The sequence below is a fragment of the Odontesthes bonariensis genome, chromosome 15 (assembly GCF_027942865.1).
Source record: "Odontesthes bonariensis isolate fOdoBon6 chromosome 15, fOdoBon6.hap1, whole genome shotgun sequence".
Lineage (NCBI taxonomy): Eukaryota > Metazoa > Chordata > Actinopteri > Atheriniformes > Atherinopsidae > Odontesthes > Odontesthes bonariensis.
In genome coordinates, this window is record NC_134520.1 from 4,835,811 (window position 1) to 4,862,756 (window position 26,946).

The following is a 26,946-nucleotide window of genomic DNA, read 5'->3' on the forward strand; positions in this document are numbered from 1 at the left end:
CTCCTTCACATTTAGGGCAGTGCTGTATCATACCACGGCCACCTTCTTGCCTGTTTCGTTTCGCGCCGTGTACCTTTAAAAGGTTGCACTCACCGGTCTGTGAGTTCTGGATTCTCTCTCTCTCTCTCTCTCTATGTGCGTATGCGTTTTTCGTACTTCCAACAGTGACATGGCATAGAGGCTGTGTGCTTTCGGCAGCAGCATCTTAGACCAATGGAGGCTCACCGACAGCCGAAGCGGAACGGAGGCTGCGGCGCGCGGCACGCGATGATGCCCCTCTGCATTCTGTTGTTGACGGTGTCGAGACTGAGGGCGGAGAACGACGGAATGGAAGAACTTGCCACCGAAAAGGAGGCAGAGGAAAGTCACCGACAGGACAGCGTCAATTTGCTGACATTCATTTTACTGCTGACACTAACCATTCTCACCATATGGCTGTTCAAGCACAGACGGGTTCGTTTCCTTCACGAAACCGGGCTGGCAATGATTTACGGTGAGGCTTATGGATTATATGTTGAACACACGCATTCACTCTCCCCCACAGCTAGCAACACCACCTTCCTCCAGGCTTTGCATGATTCAGCCTCTCTGGTACTCGCACTGAAGCGAGTCTCTGACAGAGCTGGAGACGTAGAGAGGTCTGAGCAAACGTAACGACGTGCCTCCACATCTCCACGCGCTCATATAGCTCCTGAATGTCTGGGCTCGAGCTAATTTGTCGAAAGTGCTTTCCGTCGCTGAGCCCGGTCTCGTCCTTCACTTGCCTGCTGCATGGACAGCTTCAGAATTTCACTAACTGGATGGTGAGGCATATCTCAGTGCACTTATTCTCTGTGGTTTCATTAATTAGGTTGCAGCGAACTCAGAGTTTCATCTCCTATACCACCATTAAACACAAATCCACCATATATAGCTTTTTTAAAAAGCCTAAAATGGGTTATGCAGTCATTATATGTTCCTTTTAAAAGCAACTTCTAAGCGTTTAGTGATCAGATTCATGCTTAAAGTGCTGTAAAGCTAAATCCCACAAGCATCGGCAATCATTTACCAAAGAATAGTAACCTTTTTATTTGTTAATGACTCAAAATTCAACAAATCATCTCCGAGTCCAGCAGTCTGGCTGGTTGTCATCAACTGGGGTATGGCTGTGGTTCAGTGTTCACTTATCTTGTGTTCACATTCTGTCAAAAAAAAAAAAAAGAATCCTGTTTAACAATGTGTGCCAAGTAAAGCTGTGTTTAACAGATAAATTCATATTTCCAGTTCAACATGTGGAATTTAGTTGGACTGCATCTGAGCTGTGTTTTTTTTTTTTTTTCTTCTTCTTCTTTTTTCTGTCGGGCTTATCGGAGCAATCTCAGTCAGTCGGTGCTCCAAGTGTCACTTATTAACCAGAGATCACTGTGCGAAAAAGGCAGACTTTGATTTGTTTTTGATGCTCAAAAAGCTAACTTTGGTATTTAGTGCTTTTGACAGGCGGTCAACAGCGGAAAAGTCACCGATGACTGTTGTTGATTGTTGTTTTCAAGGTTGGGACATAATTTGCCCATGTGGAAGTCATGTGTGCATTTATCATGTACATGAATGTAACATGCTGATAGTCAGAGCACTGTGCAACAGTCTTGAGCCAGCACTAATTCCTTTATTCATATATATATGGGCATAAAAACAGGTGTAGTGATTCACTGAAGCATGTGCATACATAAATGAAGATACTGTATAAAAGGCAAAAAGAGACTTTCTACAGTTGTAAGGAGTTTGAAAGTCAATAATTGGTATGAGGACCTTTCTTCTTCACCACAGCCTGAAACCTTGTAGTCTTCAGGAATAGTTCTCCAGGCTTCTTGAAGGACATTCCAAAGCTCTTCTTTGGACGTCGGCTGCCTTTTGTTCCGTTCTCTGTCAACATGATGCCACACTGCTTCAGTAATGTTGAGGTCCGGTCTCTGGGGAGGATTCATTCCTCCGTGATAAGACCTGTTGCTGCTGATTTACAGTCCACTTCTTGTGTCATTTGGCATACCTCAGCCTTTTCTCCCTGTTTCCCTTCCTTAAGAATGGCTTATTAAAAGCCACCCTTCTATGGAGACCATTTCTGATGAGGCTTCAGTCAACAGTAGATGGATCGACTGAAGGTCCAGATCAGTTCCACAGGTCCTGTGTCAGGTCTTTGCTGGATTCTTTTCCTTTTATCTTTAGGACATCACTTTCAGATACCATTCATCTGCTGTAGATAGTGTTTAGATCTCCCACTTCTTTTCTGATCTTCCACTCGTTCAGTTTACTCAAATTATTCAAGGACACTCTGCACACCATGCTGACAAAGTGCCTAAAGATTCTTTGCTATGTCTGTTGTGTAGACATGACACTGGTTCATTGCTTGAGAGTTGCATTTTTTATGCCTGAATGATCCATCCAAAAGGGTGGAATGCTCTCTCCGGGTCGGGAATGAGATCCTTCCCCAAGTGGAGGAGTTCAAGTATCTCGGGGTCTTGTTTGACAGACGGATCGGGGCGGCGTCTGCAGTGATGCGGGCTCTGCACCGGCCCGTCGTGGTGAAGAAGGAGCTGAGCCAGAAGGCGAATCTATGTTCGTATCCTCACCTATGGTCACGAGCTGTGGGTAGTGACCGAAAGAACGAGATCGCGAATACAAGCGGTCGAAATGAGTTTCCTCCGCAGGGTGTCTGGGCTCTCCCTTAGAGATAGGGTGAGAAGCTCGGTCATCCGGGAGGGGCTCGGAGTAGAACCGCTGCTCCTCCGCATCGAGAGGAGTCAGATGAGGTGGCTCGGGCATCTGGTTAGGATGCCTCCTGGACGCCTCCCCGGTGAGGTGTTCCGGGCCCGTCCCACTGGGAGGAGGCCCCGGGGAAGACCCAGGACACGCTGGAGAGACTATGTCTCTCGGCTGGCCTGGGAACGCCTCGGGGTCCCCCCAGAAGAGCTGGAGGAAGTGGCAGGGGACAGGGACGTCTGGGTCTCTTTGCTCAAGTTGCTGCCCCCGCGACCCGATCCCCGGACCAGCGGAAGATGATGGATGGATGGATGGATGGATGTGTGATCCATAGATTAGTGTTAAGTGGCTGAACTAGAAAAAAAAAAAAAAAAAAAAAAGCATTCCTATGAAAGTGGTCGGGTACAAGTACTGGTCTAAAAACAAGTGAAAAAGCAGCTGGTGTTCAAAGAAACAATGTTTGAAAGACCTTCAGGAAGCCCGGGGAACTGTTGATCAAGACGACTTTAAATTACTGCAAAGGACGAAGATTTTTGCACAGTACCGTGTCTATCTTTATCTGTAAATCTTGGTGAAAATGCTCATAGAAATATTACTTTTTGTTGGATTCCCAAAGTTGAACTCTAGAGGATAGAACTCTCAACTGCATTAATGCTGATTAAGTGCTGATTCGCTGTATGAATAGAAAACCTATTTTATTCACATTGTCTTTTCATCGTACTTCCTTGTCCAAATTCATGGGAAGAACCTAAAATTTGTGGACTCGAAATCGAAACGGCAGGTGGTTGGATTCGGCCTCCGTGTCAAATGACTTTCTGCATCAGTGCGTGTTTGTGGTTAGACCAAAGTCGGAGTGTGATGTTCGGTAGTTCACCCGGTAGCAGAGAGAGTCACTCAGCGCAGTGCTGGCAGCTGTTCCCTGCTATGCCTCCTGCAGAAAGCTGCTGTCCGATCAGAGGATTTATGTTTTCTGAAATGGCTGCCTCATCCCTTTCTTCTCGACTGTAAATCTCTCCACCAGGTTCTACCTATCAGCTGCCCATGTCTCGGTCTTTTCCCTGCTGCTGTCTTTGTGCAGCTGAGCAGTTTAGTTTGGCTTGTTGATGCGTCTTTTTTGATAATTGTGGATTTTATGTCTTTGCCTCGCAATCATTGGCATATTAATTAAATGGATCGCACCCGTGAACAAATGCTACATTTTCTAAGTTCTGACCATACTCATCTCTCTGTTCTTATTGGGCAGGTTTGCTGGTCGGAGTGATTTTGCGTTACGGCATCCCTGCCACCAGCTACCACAACAAGACACCCCCGAGCTGCTCGCTGAAAGAGGGACCTACCAGCACCCTGCTGCTTAATGTCAGCGGCAAGTTCTTTGAGTACACCCTCAAAGGGGAGATCAACTCCAGGGAGATTAACAATGTGGAGCAGAATGATATGTTGCGCAAGGTAAGTGGGGAAAAAAACATGTATATTCAGTTCTGGACCTCTGCCACATTTAACCACTCACTTCTAAATTTCTTGTCTCCAGGTGACTTTTGATCCTGAGGTTTTCTTCAACATACTGCTTCCTCCGATTATTTTCCATGCTGGGTACAGTCTAAAGAAGGTGAGACATTGCATGTCAAATCCAGCACTTGTGACCGTATCAAAGCTGAACTCATGTGACACGCAGTGACACGGGATGATGTTGTCATAGAGCCAGGTGGACATATCTGCAGCCACAAAGTGCTGCTCCATTTGGCAGATGGTCCAGGCAGGAAAAAAACTTATTGGCCAGACAGAGAGAGCAATCTGTGTGTTTTCTGAACAGAAGTAGGCTATGCTATCCCTTTTTTTTGTTTTGTTTTTAATTTTTTTTAGGGGAAGTCCAGGGCAGATGTCTTTCGTTTCCTCTCTGGCTTTTTTTTTTTTTTTTTTTTTTTTTTTTTGCTGGCAAAGAACAAATGGCCGACGCTACGAGCGAGTTCTGCTTTTGATAGTTGTGAAGTGTACTCCGCTCTCTAAAAACAGATTAGGCTTTACTAGGAGTGTCCCTGGATGGATTTACATTTTCATGATTTAATCTGTCACCATATTTACGGTGTGAATTTCAAGTACCGCAGTTGAGCCTCTTTATGGCTGAATGTAATAACTAAGGATGATATATGTCTGAGCCTTTTAGAGCATATAAAGTGATAAATAATATCAGGAGAAGTCATACAAAAGGGGGGTGACCTGGTGTGCAAATCATCTTCTAAAGATCTGACCATTGTGGTTTAGCATATTTAGTTATGAGAGCTATTTGCCAAGAACTATTCGTCTGCATGGTGCACCTTGTTGGGGCTGTTTGTTTGGCAGCTAAGATATTTCAGCCCAAAGAAAGTAAGTATAAGTTGAATTGGGCTAAAATCATGCACAGGCCTATTGACATCCTAATGAGGTTGATTTTTATTCTTTTTTCTTTTTTTTCTTTAGCATCATCAGCATGAATCCCTGCAGGATTGAAAAAAAACCTTTGTGGTCACATATTGAACCAATATAATGCCCAACTTTAGGTGATTTTGTGCTTATTAGCTAATATTAGCACGGTAAAAGGCATGGTAATTGGGATATTTACTTAATATTCGCATGTTAGCATAGTTATTGTGAGCTTGTTAGCTTTCAGAAGTTTGTATTCATCTAGAAGACAAACAGCCTCACTGAGTTGCCAGCATAAGTACTAATAAGTTAATAAGTACAGTCAGTACTGAGGGCTGTTGCTAATGTTCATTTTATTATCAGTTAGTGGAGGTGTCACATTTTATTTTTCTCCATACCGTTGTAGCAAACAGACTAAAATGTGTTAAATTTAGTCACGGAAGACAGAGCAACGAGCAAAAAGTTTGGCATTATTGATCCATCTTTTCAGCATTGATGAACTGTGAATAATGATCCAAAAGGAAATACAAAAATCTGGGTTTGCAGGTTTTTGTGTGTTCCTTGTAAGTGCAGTTCAAGATGGAATTTGCTGAGTCAAACAACAGTCCTCAGGAAATGGGAAGAGAGAAGTCATGCCAGCTCCATAGTTTCAGACTCGTACGTGAGAACGAGAGTGAATTTTAGGCGTATTTAAAACGCTTTAAACTCTCCAGACTATCACTGATGAACACATTATTACCATCACGTAATCTGGCTTGGCGGCTACAGAACTGAGTTGTCGTGTTTAATACAAAAACTGTTAACAATTTAATCTTTTTTTTTTTTCTTTAAATGAGCTTGACCATCTCTAAGGAAGAGGCAAATTTCCTGTAAAACTCTGAATCAACAGTTTTTGTGTCTCGCTTTGCACGCAGAGTCTGAGCTTTTGCCAGTTTTGCTGCTTGTTTGTTTTGCAGCCAGACAGCTGGATTTGTGTTTGTGTTATTCACCCACCTGTGGCAGTCTGACCTGAAGGCTGGAAAACATTTATCATTATGAGAAATATGCAGTTTTTGTAAAAGTGTCTGTTCAAACATGCTCATTTTTCTTCTTTTTTTTGCCCACGCCAGAGACACTTCTTCAGGAATCTGGGCTCCATCATAACCTATGCGTTTCTTGGCACTGCAATCTCATGCTTTGCTATTGGGTGAGTGTCTGCCTACTGTTAATCAAATTTAGTGTCACGTTAGTCACTTTGTGATAAAATCCTTCTGTTTTGATCTTTGGTTTTGTGCCCTTCGATCACATTTTGCTGGCTATTCACCCGCAGGAATCTGATGTATGGTGTGGTGAAGCTGATGCAAGTTGTCGGGCAGCTGACTGACAAGTTCTACTACACGGATTGCCTTTTCTTTGGGGCCATCATGTCTGCCACAGATCCAGGTACAGCACATGTATTTCTGCAGAGAAAGTGGGATGCACTTTGTCCTTGTGCAGTGAGGTCTTATTTAAATCTTTTTCTCTCTGTGTGTAGTGACGGTGTTGGCCATCTTTAATGAGCTCCATGTAGACGGGGATCTCTATGCTCTGCTGTTTGGAGAAAGTGTTATGAATGACGCAGTGGCCCTTGTGCTTTCCTCGTAAGTTATATTCCTGCCTACTCTGATTTTGAATGCAACTAAGTGGACTTCTATGAATATACTTTTTATTCCCCTGTATTTATTCATTTACTTTGCTTTGAATAAACTACCTGAGAAGTAGAGCTGAAGTAGATTAACACTGTGTGGGCTCAACTTTGGAAGTGTGAACATTTGCAGATTTCCCATAATGGTGACGGAGGATTCCTAATCTAATCAGCTGATAAATCCATGAAATTGATAATTAGATGTTGTATCATCACAGTGCTGTATTAGATGTGGTGACTGGTCTTATCAAACCCACCCCACGAAATTGGACACATTCCTTACTGATACACCACATGAAAGTTTGTATCTGTGTGGGTTTTGAGCCACTGTTGAATTTAACAGGGACCTCTGAGATGTGGAAGAACAGCTTTGCTTCGCTGCTCCTTTAGACCGACAGACGGCACTCTAGCTCCCTCTGCTGGAATAAAATACAAATTTAAGCACATTATTGAAGGCTCTGTGTCTGTTAGGTTGATATGAATTTTTATGGCAAAAGAACTGATGTTGTGAGACAGCATGAACTCCAGAAGGACTTGCAGAGTTTTGATTGGTGATAAAAGCTTCTTATCTGACAAACAGGGGTGCGAAGATGGTGTCTACAGGTGGCGTAAAAAAAATCCCATTCTCAAGCTACCCTCACTCGTGTAGCACTGACTGTTCAACAAGCTAAAACTTCAGGGATATTTTCAGCTGCTTTCATACACCCCTGCTTTGTTCTACACAAACATGGTGCGCTTGTCACACTAATATAAACTGTCCCGAGAAAACCGACTCTGTCACTTTCACAGGCACGTCGGAGAGAGACACCGTGAGGAGCATTTAAGTTAATGCTCCGTTAAGGAGCAGCTTTTGTGGAAAAGTAACCGAATGCCATCACTTTATCAGATTGATGAAGCCATTCATTTGATGCATCTCATGGGTGAAAGGGGTTTTACTTGCCTTCCTTTCTTTAAATGAAGAATACAGTGTTTCCATTGTTAACATGACATATTCCCTCGAATTGTAGTTGGAATCAGCTCTTCTTCACTATTGGCCAATCAACAGTCCATCAGTACTTCCTGAGTGACTACGCTTGTTAACTTTCAGTTCAGTTGGATCTGAACTCAGTGGGACTGATTAGCATTCTGTTATTCTTGACTGTGGATTTAAGCATCGGTTATACAATCCCCTTGGTGTGAGTTCATGAATACAAACACCAGCATCCACTAATAGACCCGTCACGGATGCGTACCCATGCACAAGTACCTGATTCCCTCAATTAAGGGGAATAAAGAGACCGACAACCCACACAGACAGTGTTTTTGTTCATCTTGAGCCAGTTTAAGTCCCAACACCTTAAGCTTGAACTACTATATGATTCAGATGGAAAAGTAAATAAAGCCCTCATTCTTTTAAATGATTGGAACATTGACCAAAATGGTGATAATAACTTGATGTGTTTTTTTGTTTTTTTTTCTTCAGGTCTATTGTGGCCTACCAGCCCAGTGGCGCAAACACACACATGTTTGATGCTGCTGCCTTTTTCAAGTCTGTGGGTGTTTTCCTGGGGATCTTTAGCGGCTCCTTTGTGATGGGTGCAGCCACAGGAGTCGTCACCGCTCTCATATCCTTTTCTTTTGCATGCCTGCTTTGAAGTTTGACTACAGTCCGTTGCCACTGACGACTCCTTTTTTTTTTTTTTTTTTTTTTTTTTTTTTTGAGCAGTGGCTGCATCATTGCCGCGGTAACTAAAGATGCAAAACCGTGTGTTTCTTTAACTGGACTCCACGTGACTAAGTTCACGAAGCTGCACTGCTTTCCGCTGCTGGAGACGGCTCTCTTCTTCCTCATGTCCTGGAGCACCTTTCTGCTAGCTGAGGCCTGTGGCTTTACAGGTGAGCTACATATGTCAGGGTAAGATCGTGCAGTTTAGAAAGCAGATACTGGATCTTGAAACAAATCAAGAATCACGAAGCGAACATGTTTAGCATCTCTCAGACCTCAGCTTGACTTGAACTTGGGTGATAAACTGCACAAAAATAGTGCTGTCAAGGGATTAGTCATTCGTTAGCATGACGTATTGGTACGTAAGTTCTGTCAAGTATTTTTTTTTTTTTTTTTATTGCGTTAAAAAAAATATATATATATTGTTAATTTTTAAAGCAAATTTGAGAGACATTTGTGAACCTTTTGACTAGTTTTGAAGTATTCTGACCTTTGTTTTGAACATTTCTAAGCCTGAAACTGCCCTGGAGTGCCTGGGGGCTGAGATACCACAGTTCACAACTTTGGTTTCCAGCCCCGCACAACACTCTTTGGCTTTACAGTCACTTGACACTTTAATGGACTTTTGATGTTGTCTTTGTTGCCTATACATCGTCTCTTTAATTTCACATGTATGGCTGTAGTGTGCAGGACTCACGTGGAGATTTGTCTTCTTTTTTTTTTTTTTTTTTTATGACATTGGGGTTACATCTCACACCTTTAGGGGGAGCCAAAGAGCAAACCAAAAAAATGTTACTTTAAATAAAAATAATTTTTTTAATGCAGTACTGTTACGGCCTAAGCCTTTGTCTTTTAGACATTTACAGTCAAGTGGTTAAATTTGTCCTCAATCATAATTAATGAAGTTGTTTACCCTCATGATTCCTAGCATGTAAAAGTTATGTCAGTTGAATTTGTCAGTGCAGTGAATGGAGAATAATGCTTTAATAATCTCCTAAAGGGAAATCATATCATATAGATTTATACAGTGTGAGTTTTTCTGTAGTATTTTTCATATGTGAAAATTTGAGGTTAAGAGGAGACTTGGACTTATGGAGAAAAAGCCAAAAGCACCGGATTTTACATTTCCCATGAAGTCCATTGTCCTTTTTGTTTAAAAAAAAAAAATACGTCAAGGGCCCCCTTTTAACTCAGTCTTTCTGATAGAATGGTTCAGAAAAATGTCATTATTTTCATTCCCACTGACTGCACATTATAAAAATGATGTCTTCTAATTCCCAGTTCACTTGCTGTTATTTGTCCAGAAACCCACAATTCTGAGCAGTTTGAACGTCGTACTGGTAACAAATGAAATGTGGCGTGGCCTTAAATTCAGATTATTTCTCGGATGTCCGTCGAATTAAACAAACAAACAAATAATATGACACTTGGTGAACTCATTTCCAGCTGTTTCTAGAAAACAATGAGGGCGGGGGAATTGTCTCCCTGTGAAATGCAGCGTGTCAGTTGAAGTCATTTATACTAAACTCATTAAGTTGCGCGTGTTGTCCTACAGGCGTCGTGGCTGTGCTGTTTTGTGGCATCACACAGGCTCATTACACCTACAACAACCTCTCGGAGGAGTCTACGAAACGCACAAAGCAGGTAGCATCTAACCACCTCCTCTTATGTAGCACCCCCACCCCCCTCCCCAATCTGAACAGGGTGCCTGTGCCAGATGGCGCCACGATCAGCCTGCTGTGACCTTAATCGGGACCGTCTGAGGACATCCCTCATGAGATGACTGTTCAGTTTCCCAGAGGGGGTTCTGTCTTAAGGACAGACTGCAGATTACCACTTAGACGATACAACATCCAGCCCGACACATTTACTGCAGAATCAGTGCACAGGCAGGCTGTTCCGATTCAAAGAAAACTACATTTTTATGCACACCCTGCAGTAGCAATATTCATGCACTTAACTGGGATTAAACCTTAGATAAAACATGTATTTGTCTATTTAGATTCTGTCCTGTTTATCCTCTTCTTGCTGTCTTTCTCCTTATCATTTGCTACCAGTTAATAGCATTGTAGTATGGAGTGCCAGACCTTTTTTAACCTGAATCCTTAAAGTTACTTACTTTATCACTCTGTATTTACGATTTCTAAATCAAAATGATGAAAATGAATAATATTTTATTGGCAGCTCTTTGAGGTCCTTCACTTCCTGGCTGAGAACTTCATCTTCTCCTACATGGGCTTGGCTCTGTTCACCTTCCAGAATCACATTTTCAGCCCAATCTTCATCATTGGAGCCTTCGTATCCTTTCGCTGCCCTGCAGAGAATGTTTCTGCTGTTTACTGTAGGAAAGAGTCTACAGCTCCATGATTTCAGATTGTGCAGTTTAAAGCTTCTTGACCCACCGATCAGCTCGCTATATTCATTGGAAGAGCTCTCAACGTTTACCCACTCTCCTTTCTTCTCAACCTGGGTCGAAGGGAAAAGATCAGGGGAAACTTCCAGCACATGATGATGTTTGCAGGTACAGAAAGCATTTTTCTTAAATGTATTTTTATTCCTACTTAACATAGCAGGGTAGGTGTGATTTTGTAATGCTGCCCTTTGCAGGTCTGCGCGGGGCAATGGCGTTTGCCTTGGCAATCCGCGACACTGCTACGTACGCCCGCCAGATGATGTTCACCACCACGCTCCTCATTGTCTTCTTTACCGTCTGGGTGTTCGGCGGCGGAACCACAGCCATGCTGTCCTGGCTACATATCAGGTGACAAAATCATTCTCTAAAGTGGAAGAAATCTGGTTTCCTTTAGAGCTTGCACTCTGCAAGGGAAATTCTCACATAAAGGTATAATTAAAGTGAACGTGTCAAATGACAGTGTTGAACATGTCTCATTATCCAGAGAAAATTAGGCCTGACGTGTTGTGTTTCATAGACAAGAGATTAACCTTGGTTACTTATGGTGCAAACGACTTTCTAAAATCTACAAAAAAAGGCTTGAATATTTTTTAATATTGTTGCTTGTAATTGAGACTTATAACCTGTTAGATTTTCATTAAAAGCTCTGTACCCTGGGGCGGTCGGTGGCGTAGTGGGTTAAGCAGCCGGCCCATGTACAGAGGCTACAGTCCTCGCTGCAGCTGGCCCCGGTTCGAGTCCTGCACCGGATGGCCCTTTGCTGCATGTCTCCCCCCTCTCTCTGCCCCCTGCTTCCTGTCTCTCTCCAACTGTCCTATCATTAAAGGCATAAAAAGCCCCCCCCCCCAAAAAAAAAAAAAGCTCTGTACCCTAAGACACGTTGCCACTTAAAATTTCAGGCCAAAAATGCACATTCGATGACAATTTCGACACTTTTTCCGAAATGAATAGAATACCATTCAGTGGAAAAGCGGTGTTACATTTCGCAGTAACTACATGATGGAGGTAAAATGTCAAGTTAACCATCATGTCTGCGTTCTGCTTTGGTAATATCAGGGCTGACATACTCTGACCTTTACCGCACTCTGCCTCACAAGCAGCTAAAGAAGAAAAAGTGGGAGATAGCCGGTGATGGTAACTTATTGACTTACTGGTTTGTCTATATATATATATATATATATATATATATATATATATATAAAAAAAAAAAAAAAGTAAAATGGGTGATTGCACGTACCAGTTAGCTTAGCATTCGCTATGAAGTTAGCGATCAGAACCTCTTTCGGAGGAGGACATTGTTTGTTCTGGTTTATCAACTTTTAAATGTAAATTGCTTTGAAATTTCAATCGGGAATGAACAAACATTTGTTCAGTTTATTTTTAAGGGTATACTAAACAGTTACTGTTTGTGTAGGCAGTATTTTTTAACCTTTCTCCTCTTCCCCCTTAGAGTACTTCTGCATTCGAAGTAACTTGAAATTGGATCAGAACTCAAAAATTGTGTCATTTCCACCTCAAGATCAGAAATAACAAGAAAAGCTTTTGCTTTTGCAAGTTTACCCCCTTGGAAATGCAGCTTTTTGGGAAGTTTTCTGAGATGTCTTTCCTTGTCAGAAAGCATACATTCGAGTTTCCAGTTGCTGTCAAAGAGATATTGGATGGTTTCTTTTTGCTAGTCTAAAAGCCCCGGTAACATGCTTTTAGACTACCAAGAAGAAACCATCCAATATTTGAAATGGAACCAAAGTAAAGGTATTGGCTGTTGTGCGTCACCTGCTTTCTTTTCTCCTCTCCAGTTGATATTATTAAATTAATTACAGACTGCCAGGAGATGGGGCTAGAGGTCTCTACCGCTGCTTACACTGCATCTCCCAGCTATTTTTCAGGCAGTCCCAGTGACCTCTGCAGAATATTCCTGAGAATGTGCCCTGTAATAATGAACATTTGAACTTGAGCCAGAAGTGACACTGAATCTAATCACTAGGCTTCCACCTCATGAACCTATCAACGTTAGGCGTGATTTTAATTCTTTTTTTCTTTCTTTTTTTTGCCTGGATCACAGCATTACTCAATTTTGTGTGACAGTGATGCGCTTCCACTTGTAATGATGAAGCGGATTATCTCATTCACAACGGCAGCAGCCTGAGGGAACAGGCTCTGCTTAATATGAGTAATGCCTCCTCAGACTGAGCAGGAACTATTGTGTTTAGTGGAGGTTTAGAGCACTGCCAAAGTCTCCATGTGAACTCATTGCCATGGTAACCGGGACGTGTTGCATGGCAGGCGAATATCAGCAGCGCTCTCGTCATTTTTCTATGTGCACACATTTACACAACGTGGAAGCATGCTCGCCTGCAGTGTAACCGCTCTGTTATTTATGACTGAAGATTCAGTTCAGAAGATGTTATTTGTGACTTCTTCTAAACACAAATAGGCTTGTGGGTTGCTGTGTTTACTTTATTTTATCTTTCTTTGCATACAGTATAAACCTAAGATTGTCAACTTTATTTAATTTGTTAACGGACAAAGTATTTTTACAAAAAAAGCAATTGACACACTAAAGCTTTTACCACTTTGTTATGTTTTACGCCATTGATGATACTTAGTTTCAATTTACAAGCATCAGCTACCGTTCAAACGCTGGAAGAGGTTTAATAGTGAAAGAAGATGAGATCAACATCAAAATGTAATGAGTTGTACTTAAAACGAAAGCGCCTACATGACTTTGAAATGGATTCTAAAAGAAGCTGTGATGAAAATCTAATTGGTGAGATTGCAGTTTCTCTGTTTGACTTGGCTTCTTTCACAAATAAATGACTTCAAAGTAGCTGAAGTGAAAGTCAAAACAGTCAATTAAGTTTCAGTTGAGTCAATAATAGAAGTGCTGTCAAAAGGTGGAGGGCTGAGAGAAGTAGAAGTGGCAAGCTTAAGAGACACTGAAGCGTAAGTAAAAAATATAATAGAGGGAAGTTCCAGTGTAAAGGGAAGTTGAAGTGATGGAAGGAGTAAAAGACTGAGCGATGCAAGTTGTCTAAATATAAACATTGAATTGAACTGAATGGCTGAAGTTATGTCATCCAGCAGTATTTCTCATGCATGTGACTGAACATCTGCTCAGCCTCGGTGCCAAGCATGACGATTAGTGCATGTCTTCAAAACAGAGGATCATGTTAGGCCTAGACTGTTGCAAATTACGGTTTTTAAAACGCTGCATAATCGCTTTCATCTGCTTAAACTCCCGTTCCCTGTACATCGAGTCCTCTATTAAAGCGCTCCTGACCAAGACGTACTTTTTGATCCATGAAAAGATTTGGATATGAATTTATCTATGGATGCAAATATGGAGATGTGACTGTTACGCAGAAACCCGTTTACAGGCTTCTAATGGACTAGATGATAAGATGCTACCACAATTCTTTAACTTTAAATGTGCTTAATACATGTGGTTATGATGCGATAGATTTTGGAACATCAGAAGAGTTCAGGAAGAGCGACGTCAGCATGGAAAGTGGGAGTATTTCAGGTGCCGTATGTGAACCAACTCTCTAATACTGTCCTTTTCATTTTATTCTTCATTTTCGTTCTGTTCTGGTTTTGTTTTTTGGTGAAGGGGCACAGTGGGCCTCTTTGGTAAAGGGTCACAGAAAAATAAGACTCAAAGTAAAAATAAAACCATCAAGCCAGGTTTAAAACTAGCTTGGCTTGGCTTTGGTGGAGCTGCTGCCGCTTGAGAAATGATCTCAGCTCGATCCAGTAAAGTACTTCAGTCAAGGTTCTTCCGTGTGATGTGAAAACCAGAGTCTTTTTTTTTTTTTTTTTTTTTCCCTTTTGTGTCTTCTTTTCTCACAGCGGTGAAAAACGGCAACTCACTTGCACAAACTGATCTGAAAAGTACATACAAAAGAGGAAGGTAACAAGCAGAACGAGACAGAGAGCCGCATCAAGACGGTTCCATTTTCTTTTTTGTTTTTGTTCTTTTTTTTTTTTTCTTAAATCTGATCAGGATTCACTAAAAGACAGAACTGTGCAATGCAAATTGCTTGCAAGGAATATTTGATGGATTAAAGAACAGGATTAGGATTAAAGGTTCGTGGGTGAAATGAGTCCGTGGAGCACTTTCTTACATAAGTGTGCGTGAGCATTCTAAGATGTTTCTCTCCCATCCTGGACGGTGTGTTTTTAGCTGTGCTTCTCTCTTGTGGTTTCACCCCCAACGATTGTCTTAAGTCCATTCCTCACTTATCCTTCCTTCCTTGGTTTTACAGGCACTGACCTCCATACAACCTCAACCCCCTTGATCTTCTTTGTTTGTGTGTTTAGTTGAGAGAGAGAAGATGGTCCCAAAAGGCAGTTCATGGTAAAAAAATAAATAAATGTTGAGCTACTTGACAAATTTGAATTTCCCCCATTGGGGAATAAATAAAGTATATTTCTATTCTTTCTATTTTCTTTCTATGGTAGCCTGCATCTTTTTCTTATTGAGCTGCTAAGGTGGAAAGCAGATAGGATAATGCAGTTAGTCATTTACCCAGAACGGATGTTTCCGCTGTTTGACAGTCATGGAAAAGTCTAAAGATAACCATACACACGAGTTCCACTGTACAGCATTGGATATGATTTAAGATTAATCCATGACAGGCCACACATCTCAGCCTTGGTCTCCGTCCACAAGGACTAAAGTCACTTCATGTGGATTGATAGTGCTTTTTAGAGATCTGCTTATGTTCAATTTTATTACTTTTCATTTGGTAAGCGACACCAGTGGTAAATTAGTCATGGCCAGCTCGGAAGACTGTAAATATCTGTACTATGTAAATGAATTATTCTGACTTTTTGGAAGTTACTCTTTCTAAAGAGTTACAGTAGATGAGCAGAAACACTCTCATGGTTGTACAGTAGATATTAACATAATTAGCTGGTTAGCTTAGCTTAGACCAAAGAGCAACTGCCTCTTAGAACAAATGTTTACACAACAATGAGTTTTAGGTAGCCTACTTTTTTTTTATTTTTTTTTATTTTTTTTATTAGAGAATTGTTTGAGGCACTGGTAATAGGGTTTTTATTTTTTTACCTTCGGAGAAAAATAGTTTAGCTGATTCTCACCTTAATGGAAACCCAAGCTAACGTTTTACTTTACGTGTTGATGTTCTCATGTAATTCTCAGCATGAAAAGCAAATTAGTAACAATTTCTGTTTATTGTAACAATTTAAAAAGTTCACACATTAGAAATAAATTAGTTTAAATTGCCCCAAATTGGGACAATTTATACCCAAATGCATAGCACATGCACTTGGTTTAATACTGTTAAGCTAACCAAAACATTAGCCTGTTGCATGCGTTTTTGCTGTGGTTGGTTTTCTGTCCACCTTTCTCTGTAACGTTGAAAAAAAGCTGCATTTATGCTACGTTGACCCAAAAATGTATTGATTTTGAACAAGGGAGTTTGAGTGTAAAGGGTTTTTAGTGTAATCTTTTGGTTTGGTCAAGGAGAAGCCTACGAAAATATTACGTCTGTGTGCCATTTAGCAGAAACGTACATAACTACTTCAGTCACAGCTATCTCTTGCATGCAACTCTCCTGGTGTCACGGGATCATGGATGACTTGGTGTCTGGCTTGTTTTGGCTCACCAGTTCAAAATGTATTTATCCAGATGTCACCCATGTCTGCTTTCCTTTTATTCAAAATATGCATCACTGTTCATCTAAAATTTTGTGGCCCTTGTCTGACCCACATGTGTAACAGTCCGCTTATTGCTATTTCATAAACTTTGAACACAGTCTAAAGAGGTTATGCCTGCATTCTGTGTCAGTGCGAAGGAACTGTATCATCCCAGAGGAGCAAATGTTGCTACTGGAGAATTACCAGGCACGCAGGATACAGGCCTGACAAATGCTGCTGATTGGCAACAAACCGAGCACAAGCCTCAGATGAAGATGTGATTTGCAGCAGTTACAAGAGTTCAGAACCTCTTTTCTCCACTTTTCCTCTTGTGTTACAGGGTTGGTGTGGATCCAGATCAAGACCTACAGGGCTCTGGCGACAACTTCCAGGTCTTGCAGGGGGTGAGGATCCCTCTCACACGCACACATTTAGTGCTTCTCTCAGGGGTGAAACTGTTCTGTTTCTGCTATTTTATGTTGGTGTGGTTTAAAATCAGCAAGTTTAAAGACACGCAATCTTTGTGAAAAGAAAAATGGAGGAGATCTTACACCACAAAACAGTAGTTGTGGTTTACAATATCTTTTAACTTACTTGTTGATACAGGTTGATACTGACAGAACTCAGTGTGCTAGAAGCCTTGTTTATGAGGGTGAGAGACGTACAGTAAAAGTAGCTGATTGTACTAATTACACTGTCCAGTTCGTAGACTCAGCATTGTTGAAAGCATAATTCTGAGTCCTCTTAATATTTGCTTTAAATATAGTCATTTTCCACAAAGCCGCCTTAGCCTTAAATGGTCTGAGGTACTGCAATAATAGACGTGATTCACATTCTGATGACTCCAGGGCTCCTGATCGCTCTGTTCTTCAGTTGTAAATAACCATAATAGCTTTGTTTGATAGATATTTAATTATTGCCACAAGGTTCCAAAGTTCCCTCTAAATTATCTGGAAGTTATTATTAAAGTTCAGCTTGCAGGATAACAATCTCAGTGGCTTAAACTGTGGAAACATTTTGGAAGAATGAAGTTTTTTGAATGAGACATGTTTTGGTATCAGTGTTATACACTCTGCTGCTATGAAACATAAAGATGAAATCTAGACAAGTCTAACGATAGGAGATATGAATCCACGCGAGAACTGTGTTGAGCAAGAAAGTGAAAATGTAAATTTCCACCCACACCACAATCTCACGATTGTGAGCCTGATAAGCAGTGAAGAGACCAGAACGAGGCAGGATTTTTTTTTTTTTTTTTTTTAAATGTCACAGTACTGTTGTTCGTCATCACATTTTTACAAAAATAGAGGCTGTTGCTTACTACTGGAGCACTGAACAGTCCACTAAACAGAACCTATTGCCAAAGGATTAGCCAGTGTGCCATCAGTCACACCACACAATGTAGTACATCTACCATTAATCTCACATAATTCTGCAGGTTTCTTTTTTTATTCGTGAACCCTAGATCAACTTTATGCTACGTAAAAAGCCTAGCTGCTTTTTATGTGTACAAAACACTGATACTAAAACATCTCAAAATATCCAAATATTACTGTAAGGTGAATATAGAGACATTTCTACACTTTAAGTAATTGAGGTTGTTAACCTACAAGTTGCAATGTAAGTCCTAACCTACAAAAGTAGTTTCTGGATCATACTTATTTAAGATGAAATATGATTGGTCACAGAAAAAAAACGTGCATTTTTAAACGGTTTCATTCTGTACATGATTCTTATTTCACTTAAACTGTTTGAAGTTGCAAGAATTGTCAGAAATCTGTTGTGTGAAAATCTAATATTTTTCATGTGTTTCTCTAGGATGGCACTCAGGCTGAGGGACAAAGTAAAACCAAACAGGAGAGTGCTTGGCTCTTCAGGCTGTGGTACACCTTTGATCACAAGTATCCTCTTTGTGTCCTGCTTCACAGAGACCTATATGAATCATTTGTGTTTGTGTCCACAAGGTAAATGTTGACTGATCAAGTGAAGCCTTAAAGTTTTGTGGCAACATCAGGGCTCATATCCAGTCCATGAGCAGCTGTGTTTTACAGTTGAAACTCTTCCCCATGGTGATGTACTTGGCTTTTTAACAGTGACATGTTCTTCTCAAATTTATTTATTTATTTAGTCATTTATTATTATTATTATTATTATTATTGTTGTTTTTGTTGTCTAATATACAATGATTGTAAATATTTATAATTTTTTGAGCTACTTGACTAATTTGAAATTTCCCCCATTGGGGAATGAATAAAGTATTTTTCTATTTCTATTCTATTCTATGTACGCCAAATGCAGCTAAAGTAAGCAGATTCCTCCTATTTCCCAGCAGTGAAATTCCCCCTGATATGGCTCTTTATTTCTGGGCTACTTGCGCAGGGAGCCGACTGCTTCTTTCCTCACTCTGACTTCACCACTTGAATGCTGTTCTTGCCCCCCCCCCCCCCGGGTCCAAAAAAAGCCTGACTCATTACAAACAAAGGCAGAGGCGGAGAAAGCCTGCCGGTTCCCTCTGCTGAACTGCTGCCAAGTATCACAAATTACTTTCCTCCTCAGCTGCTCACAGACTCCCGTACAAATTTTAAGCCCCCAAATACATCCTCTCAATTATTAGGCCATAATTAATTCAGTGAAATGTGCTTCAATTGAGTTTCTGCAGGAATGGAGCTTCTTGTAAGACAAAAAAACACCTGACCGGGGTATTGACAGTAATTTGAACTGTTTTATATTGGTTTTAATTGTGTTTTACCATGTATTTAACGAGCACTTTCCACAAGGCTTTATATTCTTTAATAATTCATTTAAAATATCTCATAGATTAGTAAAAAGCAGCGTAAGAGCCAATTTTGTGTTGCAAGATTTATTTTCAGATTTTTAAACATTTATAAAGGTTGTGATAATAAAAAGTTAATGCTATAACCAGCCTTTGCTGACTGTTGGTAAGTGTTTACCTGTTTGGGTTATTCTCCTTAATAACTTTTCAGTTATCTGAAGCCCCTTCTCACACACAGCGGTCCACCTCTCACTTCCACTCTGCCCAGCTACTGTGGGCCGCTGGCGAACTGTCTGACCAGTCCCCGGGCATACGAGGTGAGTGTCCACCTGCATAAGCACAAAAGTGCATCATCCACCCAGCACACAGACAGTGAGCTCCTATATAATCTGTTTTTAATGAAAAGTCCTTTCTCACCTTACTTCATAAGGGTTAGAAAAACAAGTCAACCAGGGAAACGCACAATTACACAGTAGTACTGACTTTCTTTAGTGTACAGAAAAACATGTTGAAGGCGGTAGCAATCTCATCATCAACACATCATTTTAAGTAAAGTACTAAAAAACCAAAGTGCTTTTCCTGGAGGATATGTTGGGCTGGTTGAGCAAGGGCAAGACTCAAATAAGATCCCGACAAATGTCTGCTCACTTATAGCTTGTTGTGCAAGAATTGGGTACTCTGCAAATTTACTGAAGAAAAAAACATGTTGATCTTAAATACTGTATATTGCATTGTATTGGCAAATTTTCTATTGGTGCTCTGGATCCATTGTCTGTCATAAAGAAGAGAAAATAACTTTAGAGGGTAATGTATCCGTAAGATAAACACCATCAATTAATCTTGCACTGGTGTGTGTGTGTGTGTGAAATGATTGTGTATGAAAGTTGGTAAGCAGAACATGGACAATGTAAACTTAGGAGACTTTCTGTTTCTTTAGTTAGGTTTGTAGCTACAGTGAAATAGCTCTTGTAGCTCTGAAATCTAACATGAACCACCCTCTGAATAACTGTTTTATTTTAGCCCAACTACTTTGCTGTAACCTAATTAACAAAGGTTAACTCCTATAAAAGGGAACACCAACTGGGCAATATCAAATCAATCATAATTGGAAATTCAGGAAACATTTGCTCCTACAGAACGAAACTTACTCCTGGTGCACAATTTGTTAGGCTACCATCCAGCTCTTTTGCCATGAGTTATGATTCCATGGTGCCAGCTAGCATAACATAATATAAACACTGGAAATAGTGTAATGTCTGGCTTATCCCTGTCCACAGACAACCAAATACACCGACCTGCAACTCTAATAATAAATAACTTATACATTATTACTTTAATTTGTACAACAACCAAAGTGAAGCTGGATTTTTTTTTTTTTTACCTTTAAATAGATTAGCATACACACCCGTCCAGGCTGTATGCTATAGTAAGCTAACCCGCTTAGCTTTAGCTTCATAGAAAGTTGGTGGTTGAAAAATTGACAAAACCCTCAATGGAAAAAGGTGATTCACATTTTTGTTGAAAAAATCTTATATGTTCTTTGTTAAAATATCTAATTTTTCACTAGGAGTCTATGTCTGACAGAAGTTTGTGAAATAGCTGCAAAATTGAATCTACTGATTTATGTACAAGGATTTTATTTAAATTACTTTTTGGGGTGTACATGGGCAAAAAAACAAACAAATGTCAGAATTTTTGCCAATATCTGCTCATTTTAACTAGCGATTGGTTTCTTTGTCAAGATATTACTTGCGTCATGTCAACACATTTTTAGTTTTTTGTCTGCATATTGTGTTGCTTTGTCCTTGAAAAAATATTGCTCAGTTTAGAGGTTTGATCCCTGTCTTAAGCTTTTGTACATGTTGCTGGAGCCTCACCAACCACTGAACGTTCTAACATTTTATCATACCTAGGAAGTAGAATATGAAAAGGAGGAAGATGACCTATCTATAACTTGGGGAAGAAGCGGATTAATGTGATTATTTTTCTTTCTTTAATCAAATACTGGTTGGAGCAACCGGCTCATCGTGCACATCACCTCAAACTTTGAGTATAAGTCGGTGATGAGCTACAAGAACAACAAAAAGGAGAGTTTAAGTCTGTAAGTTGTTATTGTCTGTGAATACTTAGGTCTCAGGGGAACTGTAATATTGTCAAAGTATTCTCAATGCCTCCCAGTAAATGTACAAAGGATCAAGGCCTTCAGCAAGAGGAGGAATGAATGGCCGAAAGCCTTGTTGCATTCAGTGGGCACAAAAGGCCCTTTTAAAGGCCACGTCAATGATGACCACTGTTCTGACAGACACAGCGCTGTGATATTTTGAACATAGAAACATCCATTGAACAGAATTTTTCTTTTAATATCATGTGAAATATACTTGGCATGGGGGCTTTTTTCTTTCTTTCTGGGGTTAGAAATGTTAATCGGATTTCTGTACTGCAATGTAAGAATGGATTCCCTCTACGTTCATTTAAAATATTTGACAGAAAAAACATTTTTCTTTAAGCACTGCATGCATGGTTTCCTCTCTCGGTTTGTAACTGTTGGCTTGCCAATGTAGGGATGCCTGCCAGGACATTTGTGAATTTTGCTGGCTGCTCCTATAATCAGGGCCATCCAGAGCTCTGTTTCACCACATGGGGAGAGACGGGATTAAATAAAGCTCATTGCCTGGCACCTCTTTGGTTATGGATGATATGAAATGTGCAGGGGAAAAAATGCCTCGCAACCAAAACAGATTTTCTGTCTGACTGACCTCAAAACACTAAAATACACATCTCAGGGTGGATAACTCCAGATATTTTTTTTTGTTCGTTTTTTTAAAAGCTCATAGATTTTCATAGTAATAGAAATTAAAGGTTAAAGGGAAATAGAGAACTAACAGCGCATTAGTCTGCCTCCTAATACATTTAAACTATCTGTGGTAATCAGCTTTTAGCCCATTGCTTCCGACTAAAGACTTTAATCTTAAAAAATGGGTCACAAAAATATACTTTCATTTTCTAAAAAAAACAAAAAACAGCATCATTTTGTTGACAAGCATCATTCAAATGAGTGAAATGAACAATTGTTTGGTCCTGTTTTCAGGCACATGCTAAATCTCTTTGTGCTTTAGTGACGGCAAGAGGGTCGCGGGATCAGGGATGATGCTCTGTTTGACTATTGTGTTAAATCTAAGTAGGCCTTTTTAACTTGGAAAAAAAAAATGCCCCACTGATTCACTTACCCATTTTCCCCAGTTTCCTTTCAATTATGTAATCTCGTCATCTGAAAAAAATCCCTTCATTGACCCGGCGTTGACTCATTGTGTTCCCCCTGGGGACATGGGCTGAGTATTGACTGACACCCAGTCAATTAAAACTGTGGGAACCTCGTGTTTAAGAGCTATTTATTACTTAACCAAAGCAGCATGGGCTTTTGTGTTTAGTGTCTCAACTCCTTTCGATGCTGCCCATGACATATACAAGTGTGGTTTAGGGTTAGTCTGTGTGACTCTAAGCAGCCTGTGATTTCCTGCTGTTGCAGATTCACCCGGAGTACAAGCGTCAAAGTGAAAGTCTCCTCTCTCCCTCTGTAAATCCAGTGTCCTTTATGAGCCTTTACACAGTAAATGTCAGCCTCTTCATCTGTTCCCACCTCATGTGGCCGCCGTGTGTGTCCTGTATCTGTGAATGTGTCATCCCCGTGGTCTCCATTCATCCCCTCATGTTCCACTCTGGGTTTGTTTTCAGAATCACGAGCAGCTGAGGGACCCCGACTCTGATCTGATCCACAACGACGCCGACCTGACCTTCATGTTTGGCGACACTGCCGTCACGGCCAACGGGGCATCCAGCAGCAGGGCGGATGTTGCTGGAGGGTTGGGCTGGAGCGCAAATGGAAAAAGAAGCGGCAGCACATCAGAGGAGGCGCTGGAGCGTGAGCTGGACTCCCGCGAGCAGGAGCTGCTGAGCCGAGGCACGCGTCTGGTTTTCCCCATCGAGGACCATGTCTGACCCTGCCTTCCTCCTTGCCTGAGCCGCCAACCTTCATGACCTGATTCCCACTCCCCCGCCCTTAGACCGCCTCAGCTCTTTTCACCTCTGTACAGGCAGAGAGATAAGATGGATTGGAGATATGAGAGTGTACAGGAGGGCAGAGAGAGGGACTCCATGTAGGCCGGGGAGCAGAGCTCCAGGAGTATTTCATCCTCATCACAGAAAGGGAGTTTATTCTTAAAGAGATGCAACTCTTCTAGACTATCAGGAGAGAAGATCTTCATGCTGTTTGACTGACCGTGTCCGGTGCAGAAAGACGAGACTTTGGCAGGAAGTGGAGACCACATACCCATGCAAGATTCTGTCTGCATGTTTGAACAGATGAAATTTTGTGGTTCATACAAGAAAAAAGGAAAAGGGTTTTGCTTTAAGAAAAAAAAAACTGTCATCATGTGATGTGACTAGTTTGTCAGTAATAAAAGGCTAAGTGTCTATAAGATAAAAAAGTAGCTCTTTGGAAACTGAACCATTCTTCTGAAGCTGCTAACTGTCCAGTGTTTGGTAGGTTTGTGAAGCATCTATGCTGTGTCTGACAGTGGCCTGTGTGGACGTGTAAGACACAGGGTGACTGTGAATGTGTTTCCTTAACAGACACAAAAATCTGTGGTGGATGAAGAATTAGGGCATGTAAATAGCTTCCATTCTGAGCTGTTCCTCTTTGGTTGAAATGGGTTTCATTGCATTACAAGTTACTGTTGCAGATAACATTTGTACATTGTGTCTGTGAGGGGACCTGGATCCTCTTTTGTGTGTTGAATTTAAATGTTCACCTCTACATTTACATGGTAAATAACATTTTAGTGATTGCTGGAGCCGAGCGGCACAGCAGAAGAAAAGCTGCAAAGCAGAGCTGCCATAGCCACACGTGTGCTATCTTTTTAGCGTTCTTTTTCCGAAATCTGAAACATGAGAGAGACCACTGACACCAAAACACTCACCACCAGAGATGAAAAGAAGTGCTTGAATATAACCTCCTTGGAGCCTTGACTTATCAGTAGTGTTTGACTGATTTTGTATAATTTGTTGCAATTCTTATTTTGGTTGAACGGTATAGAGGTCTTTACAATTTTCTTGTCTGCCTGTTATATGTAAAGATACTGCCAGGGGACTATTAGCTTAGCAAAAAGAGCAGAAGTTGGGGAGAGCTAGCTTGGCCCTGTCAAGATGTAGCTAAATTCTCATGCCAGCACATGTAAAGCGCACTGGATTCCTTCATGTTGTTGTAGCTTACAGGCTTGTCCCCTGGAACGTAACGGTAGATTCTGGACATGAGAGTACAAATGGCAACAGGAAAGTATTAAATGGGCTTGTTTAAGCGGGTGTACCTGTGGTTAAAGAAACCTGTTTAAAAGTGCTTCTTCCTCGTGTAAAAACTGTATGATCAGCATGCTGTATGTGTAGTTTTTCATTTATAAGATTTCATTTAATTTCATTTCATATATAAACATTTTCCCTAAGGTTTTGAGCAGGGCTAAATCAAGTGGCGTACTGATGGGCCTCTTTAGAGACACCCCCCCCCCCCCCCCCCCCCAGAAATGGGTTTCAGTACAATTTAAAATTTCTCTGCATGTAAAATTTACATTTCAGGCCTGTGACATCAAAAATATCCATCCTGGTAAATTTACATGACTGTACTGATAATATGTGAAGTCTGCATGGCATTCCAAAAAGAAGAACGCGTTCTCTAATATGTTGGGCATCTTTAAAAGGTTTGAAATGGGCGATGTCTGGAAGTCATTTTTCACATTTCTAATCAGGCAATTTGACTTCTTTGTGGGGAAAAAAATCATCTATTTTAACTGGAATTGTGCCTCAAACTAGATTTTAAAAAACAAACAAAAAAAAACAATCTTGTCAAAGACACTCGGAGGAAATCTTTAACATCTGGAGTTACCAAAACTAGCTGTTTTTTCTGTTTAGGCAGCTAACCACAGGTTAAGCTTACAAAGCTGTATGCAAAGGCCAGATGTGAAAGGCAAGGGCAGATCCCTCAAGCCAAAAGCCAATCAAAAATGTCAAACAACTTCTTTAAACTCTTACTTGTGACTTATTGTATTTATTTGACAGTCGCTTCCTTTATTTTATGTAACCTGACTAATCGTTTTCTTTCTGATAAAGCAGCTCATTGACAATAAACAGGAAGATGCAACTCTGTATTTACTGATCCAGGCCAAGAGAACTTCGACAGTTCCTGTAGTGTAATTTTTAGTAAGTGTTGCCCCAGATCCAATCCCTGATGAAATGAGGGGTATGATGCTAATTTTCAGCACAAACTTAGAGATTCCATTGTTCACTCTTGATAGTGGCTTTAATTGACATTTTCCACATCAGACCAACGAGTTCTGTGGTTCATTGTTCGATTCACTCATGAACTATTCTTGTTTCTCTCTTTGTACTGCATCAAATACTTTTAAGTGACCCCCCAAGCACACTTACTCACTGCTTGTAGTAGATATTTTGGAATTCCTCCTACAAAGCATGACTTTGAGCAGAAAATTCCATTTGTAAACCCCCCCCCCCACGATGTTGAAATAGCTCTTACCAATGATATACGAATACGGCTTGGTGGAACAGCTGGCCACTGGGGTAATGCATTTCTGTTGATTCTTATTGTCCTATTTCGACATCTGAACCACTTCCCGTTTCATATTCACCACGCAGCCCGTGTAGCCTTTTGTGTCCAGCTTACGACGACACGGAACGGTTGCTGCATTTATGTATGAGAACGTAAGAGCAGGTGTTAAAGCCTTGATTATGTGAGTTGAATCTGAGGCTTTCACACAAGGGAAAACCTTCATGGAAGTTTTATGGCTCATTGGGGACCTCCAAGAGGAGATGAATCTGGTTGTGTAAGCTGTTGCCTAGCTGTATGCAGAGAAGGTCATTTAAACTCCGCTGCAGGGAGACGTGCAACAGAGCTGCACTCTGTAACATCAAATAACAGTCTGATGCTAAGGAAGCTCATATGTATCATCATCCTGTATCAAAAAAAAAAAACTGCTAATGCTCATACCGTCTCCTCTGTTACACAAAAAAATTATCTACACACATAAAAGTGAAATAATTGCATCTCCAGAATGTGAAAACCAGACAAAACTTCTTTTTTTTTTTTCTCTCTTCCCTCACTCATTAGTTCAGTCTACCCTCAAGCTCTGCTTTACTGGCTGACATCCAGTCATAACAATAACTTACATTGGTTTAAAGTTCTACTGCACTTCATGCAGAGCAACATCGTGGACGACTTAATTGATGGCTGCTGGGAAAAAAACAAAAGAGAGAGTGGCACTTTACTTTGAGCAGAGGACACTGGTGGCACTCACATAACCTTCATGTGCACTCTGTCTGTCTCCACAGTGCCGTCAGTTAGACAGCACAGCACTGCGGCTATATTTAAATGTTCTCCGTACCTGAGAAATCTGAGATGTAGCCCAATTGCCAATATGTGCATCTGTTGTTTCTAGTAGCAACTGGCAGCCAGGCTCTGTGCGCCATGGTTTGCATGACATATTAATAAATATTATGAAGTTCTGAGCCACCCAGTCGTGTACCTTTTTTTTTTTTTT

The 26,946-nt window shown here is 40.8% G+C and overlaps 1 protein-coding gene across 1 annotated transcript; it reads left to right on the top strand.

The window, feature by feature from the left end:
- Positions 1–26,935, top strand: slc9a7 (solute carrier family 9 member 7). The gene is made up of 16 exons (XM_075484797.1): positions 1–493; positions 3,977–4,179; positions 4,262–4,339; positions 6,240–6,316; positions 6,440–6,552; positions 6,644–6,749; positions 8,256–8,397; positions 8,563–8,668; positions 10,054–10,142; positions 10,683–10,796; positions 10,908–11,019; positions 11,106–11,259; positions 16,913–16,976; positions 18,391–18,473; positions 19,557–19,662; positions 23,078–26,935. The coding sequence occupies exons 1-16, from the start codon at positions 214–216 to the stop codon at positions 23,339–23,341; spliced, it is 2,091 nt and encodes a 696-aa protein (XP_075340912.1). The 5' UTR covers positions 1–213; the 3' UTR covers positions 23,342–26,935.
- Positions 26,936–26,946: the final 11 nt, after the last annotated feature.

Excerpts from the sequence above, each read along its gene's own strand:
- slc9a7 (XM_075484797.1), top strand. The coding sequence starts at position 214 with ATGGAGGCTCACCGACAGCCGAAGCGGAACGGAGGCTGCGGCGCGCGG. Across the intron at positions 6,750-8,255 it reads GTGGCCCTTGTGCTTTCCTC|GTCTATTGTGGCCTACCAGC; the intron begins GTAAGTTATATT and ends TTTTTTCTTCAG. Across the intron at positions 19,663-23,077 it reads CCAGTCCCCGGGCATACGAG|AATCACGAGCAGCTGAGGGA; the intron begins GTGAGTGTCCAC and ends GTTTGTTTTCAG.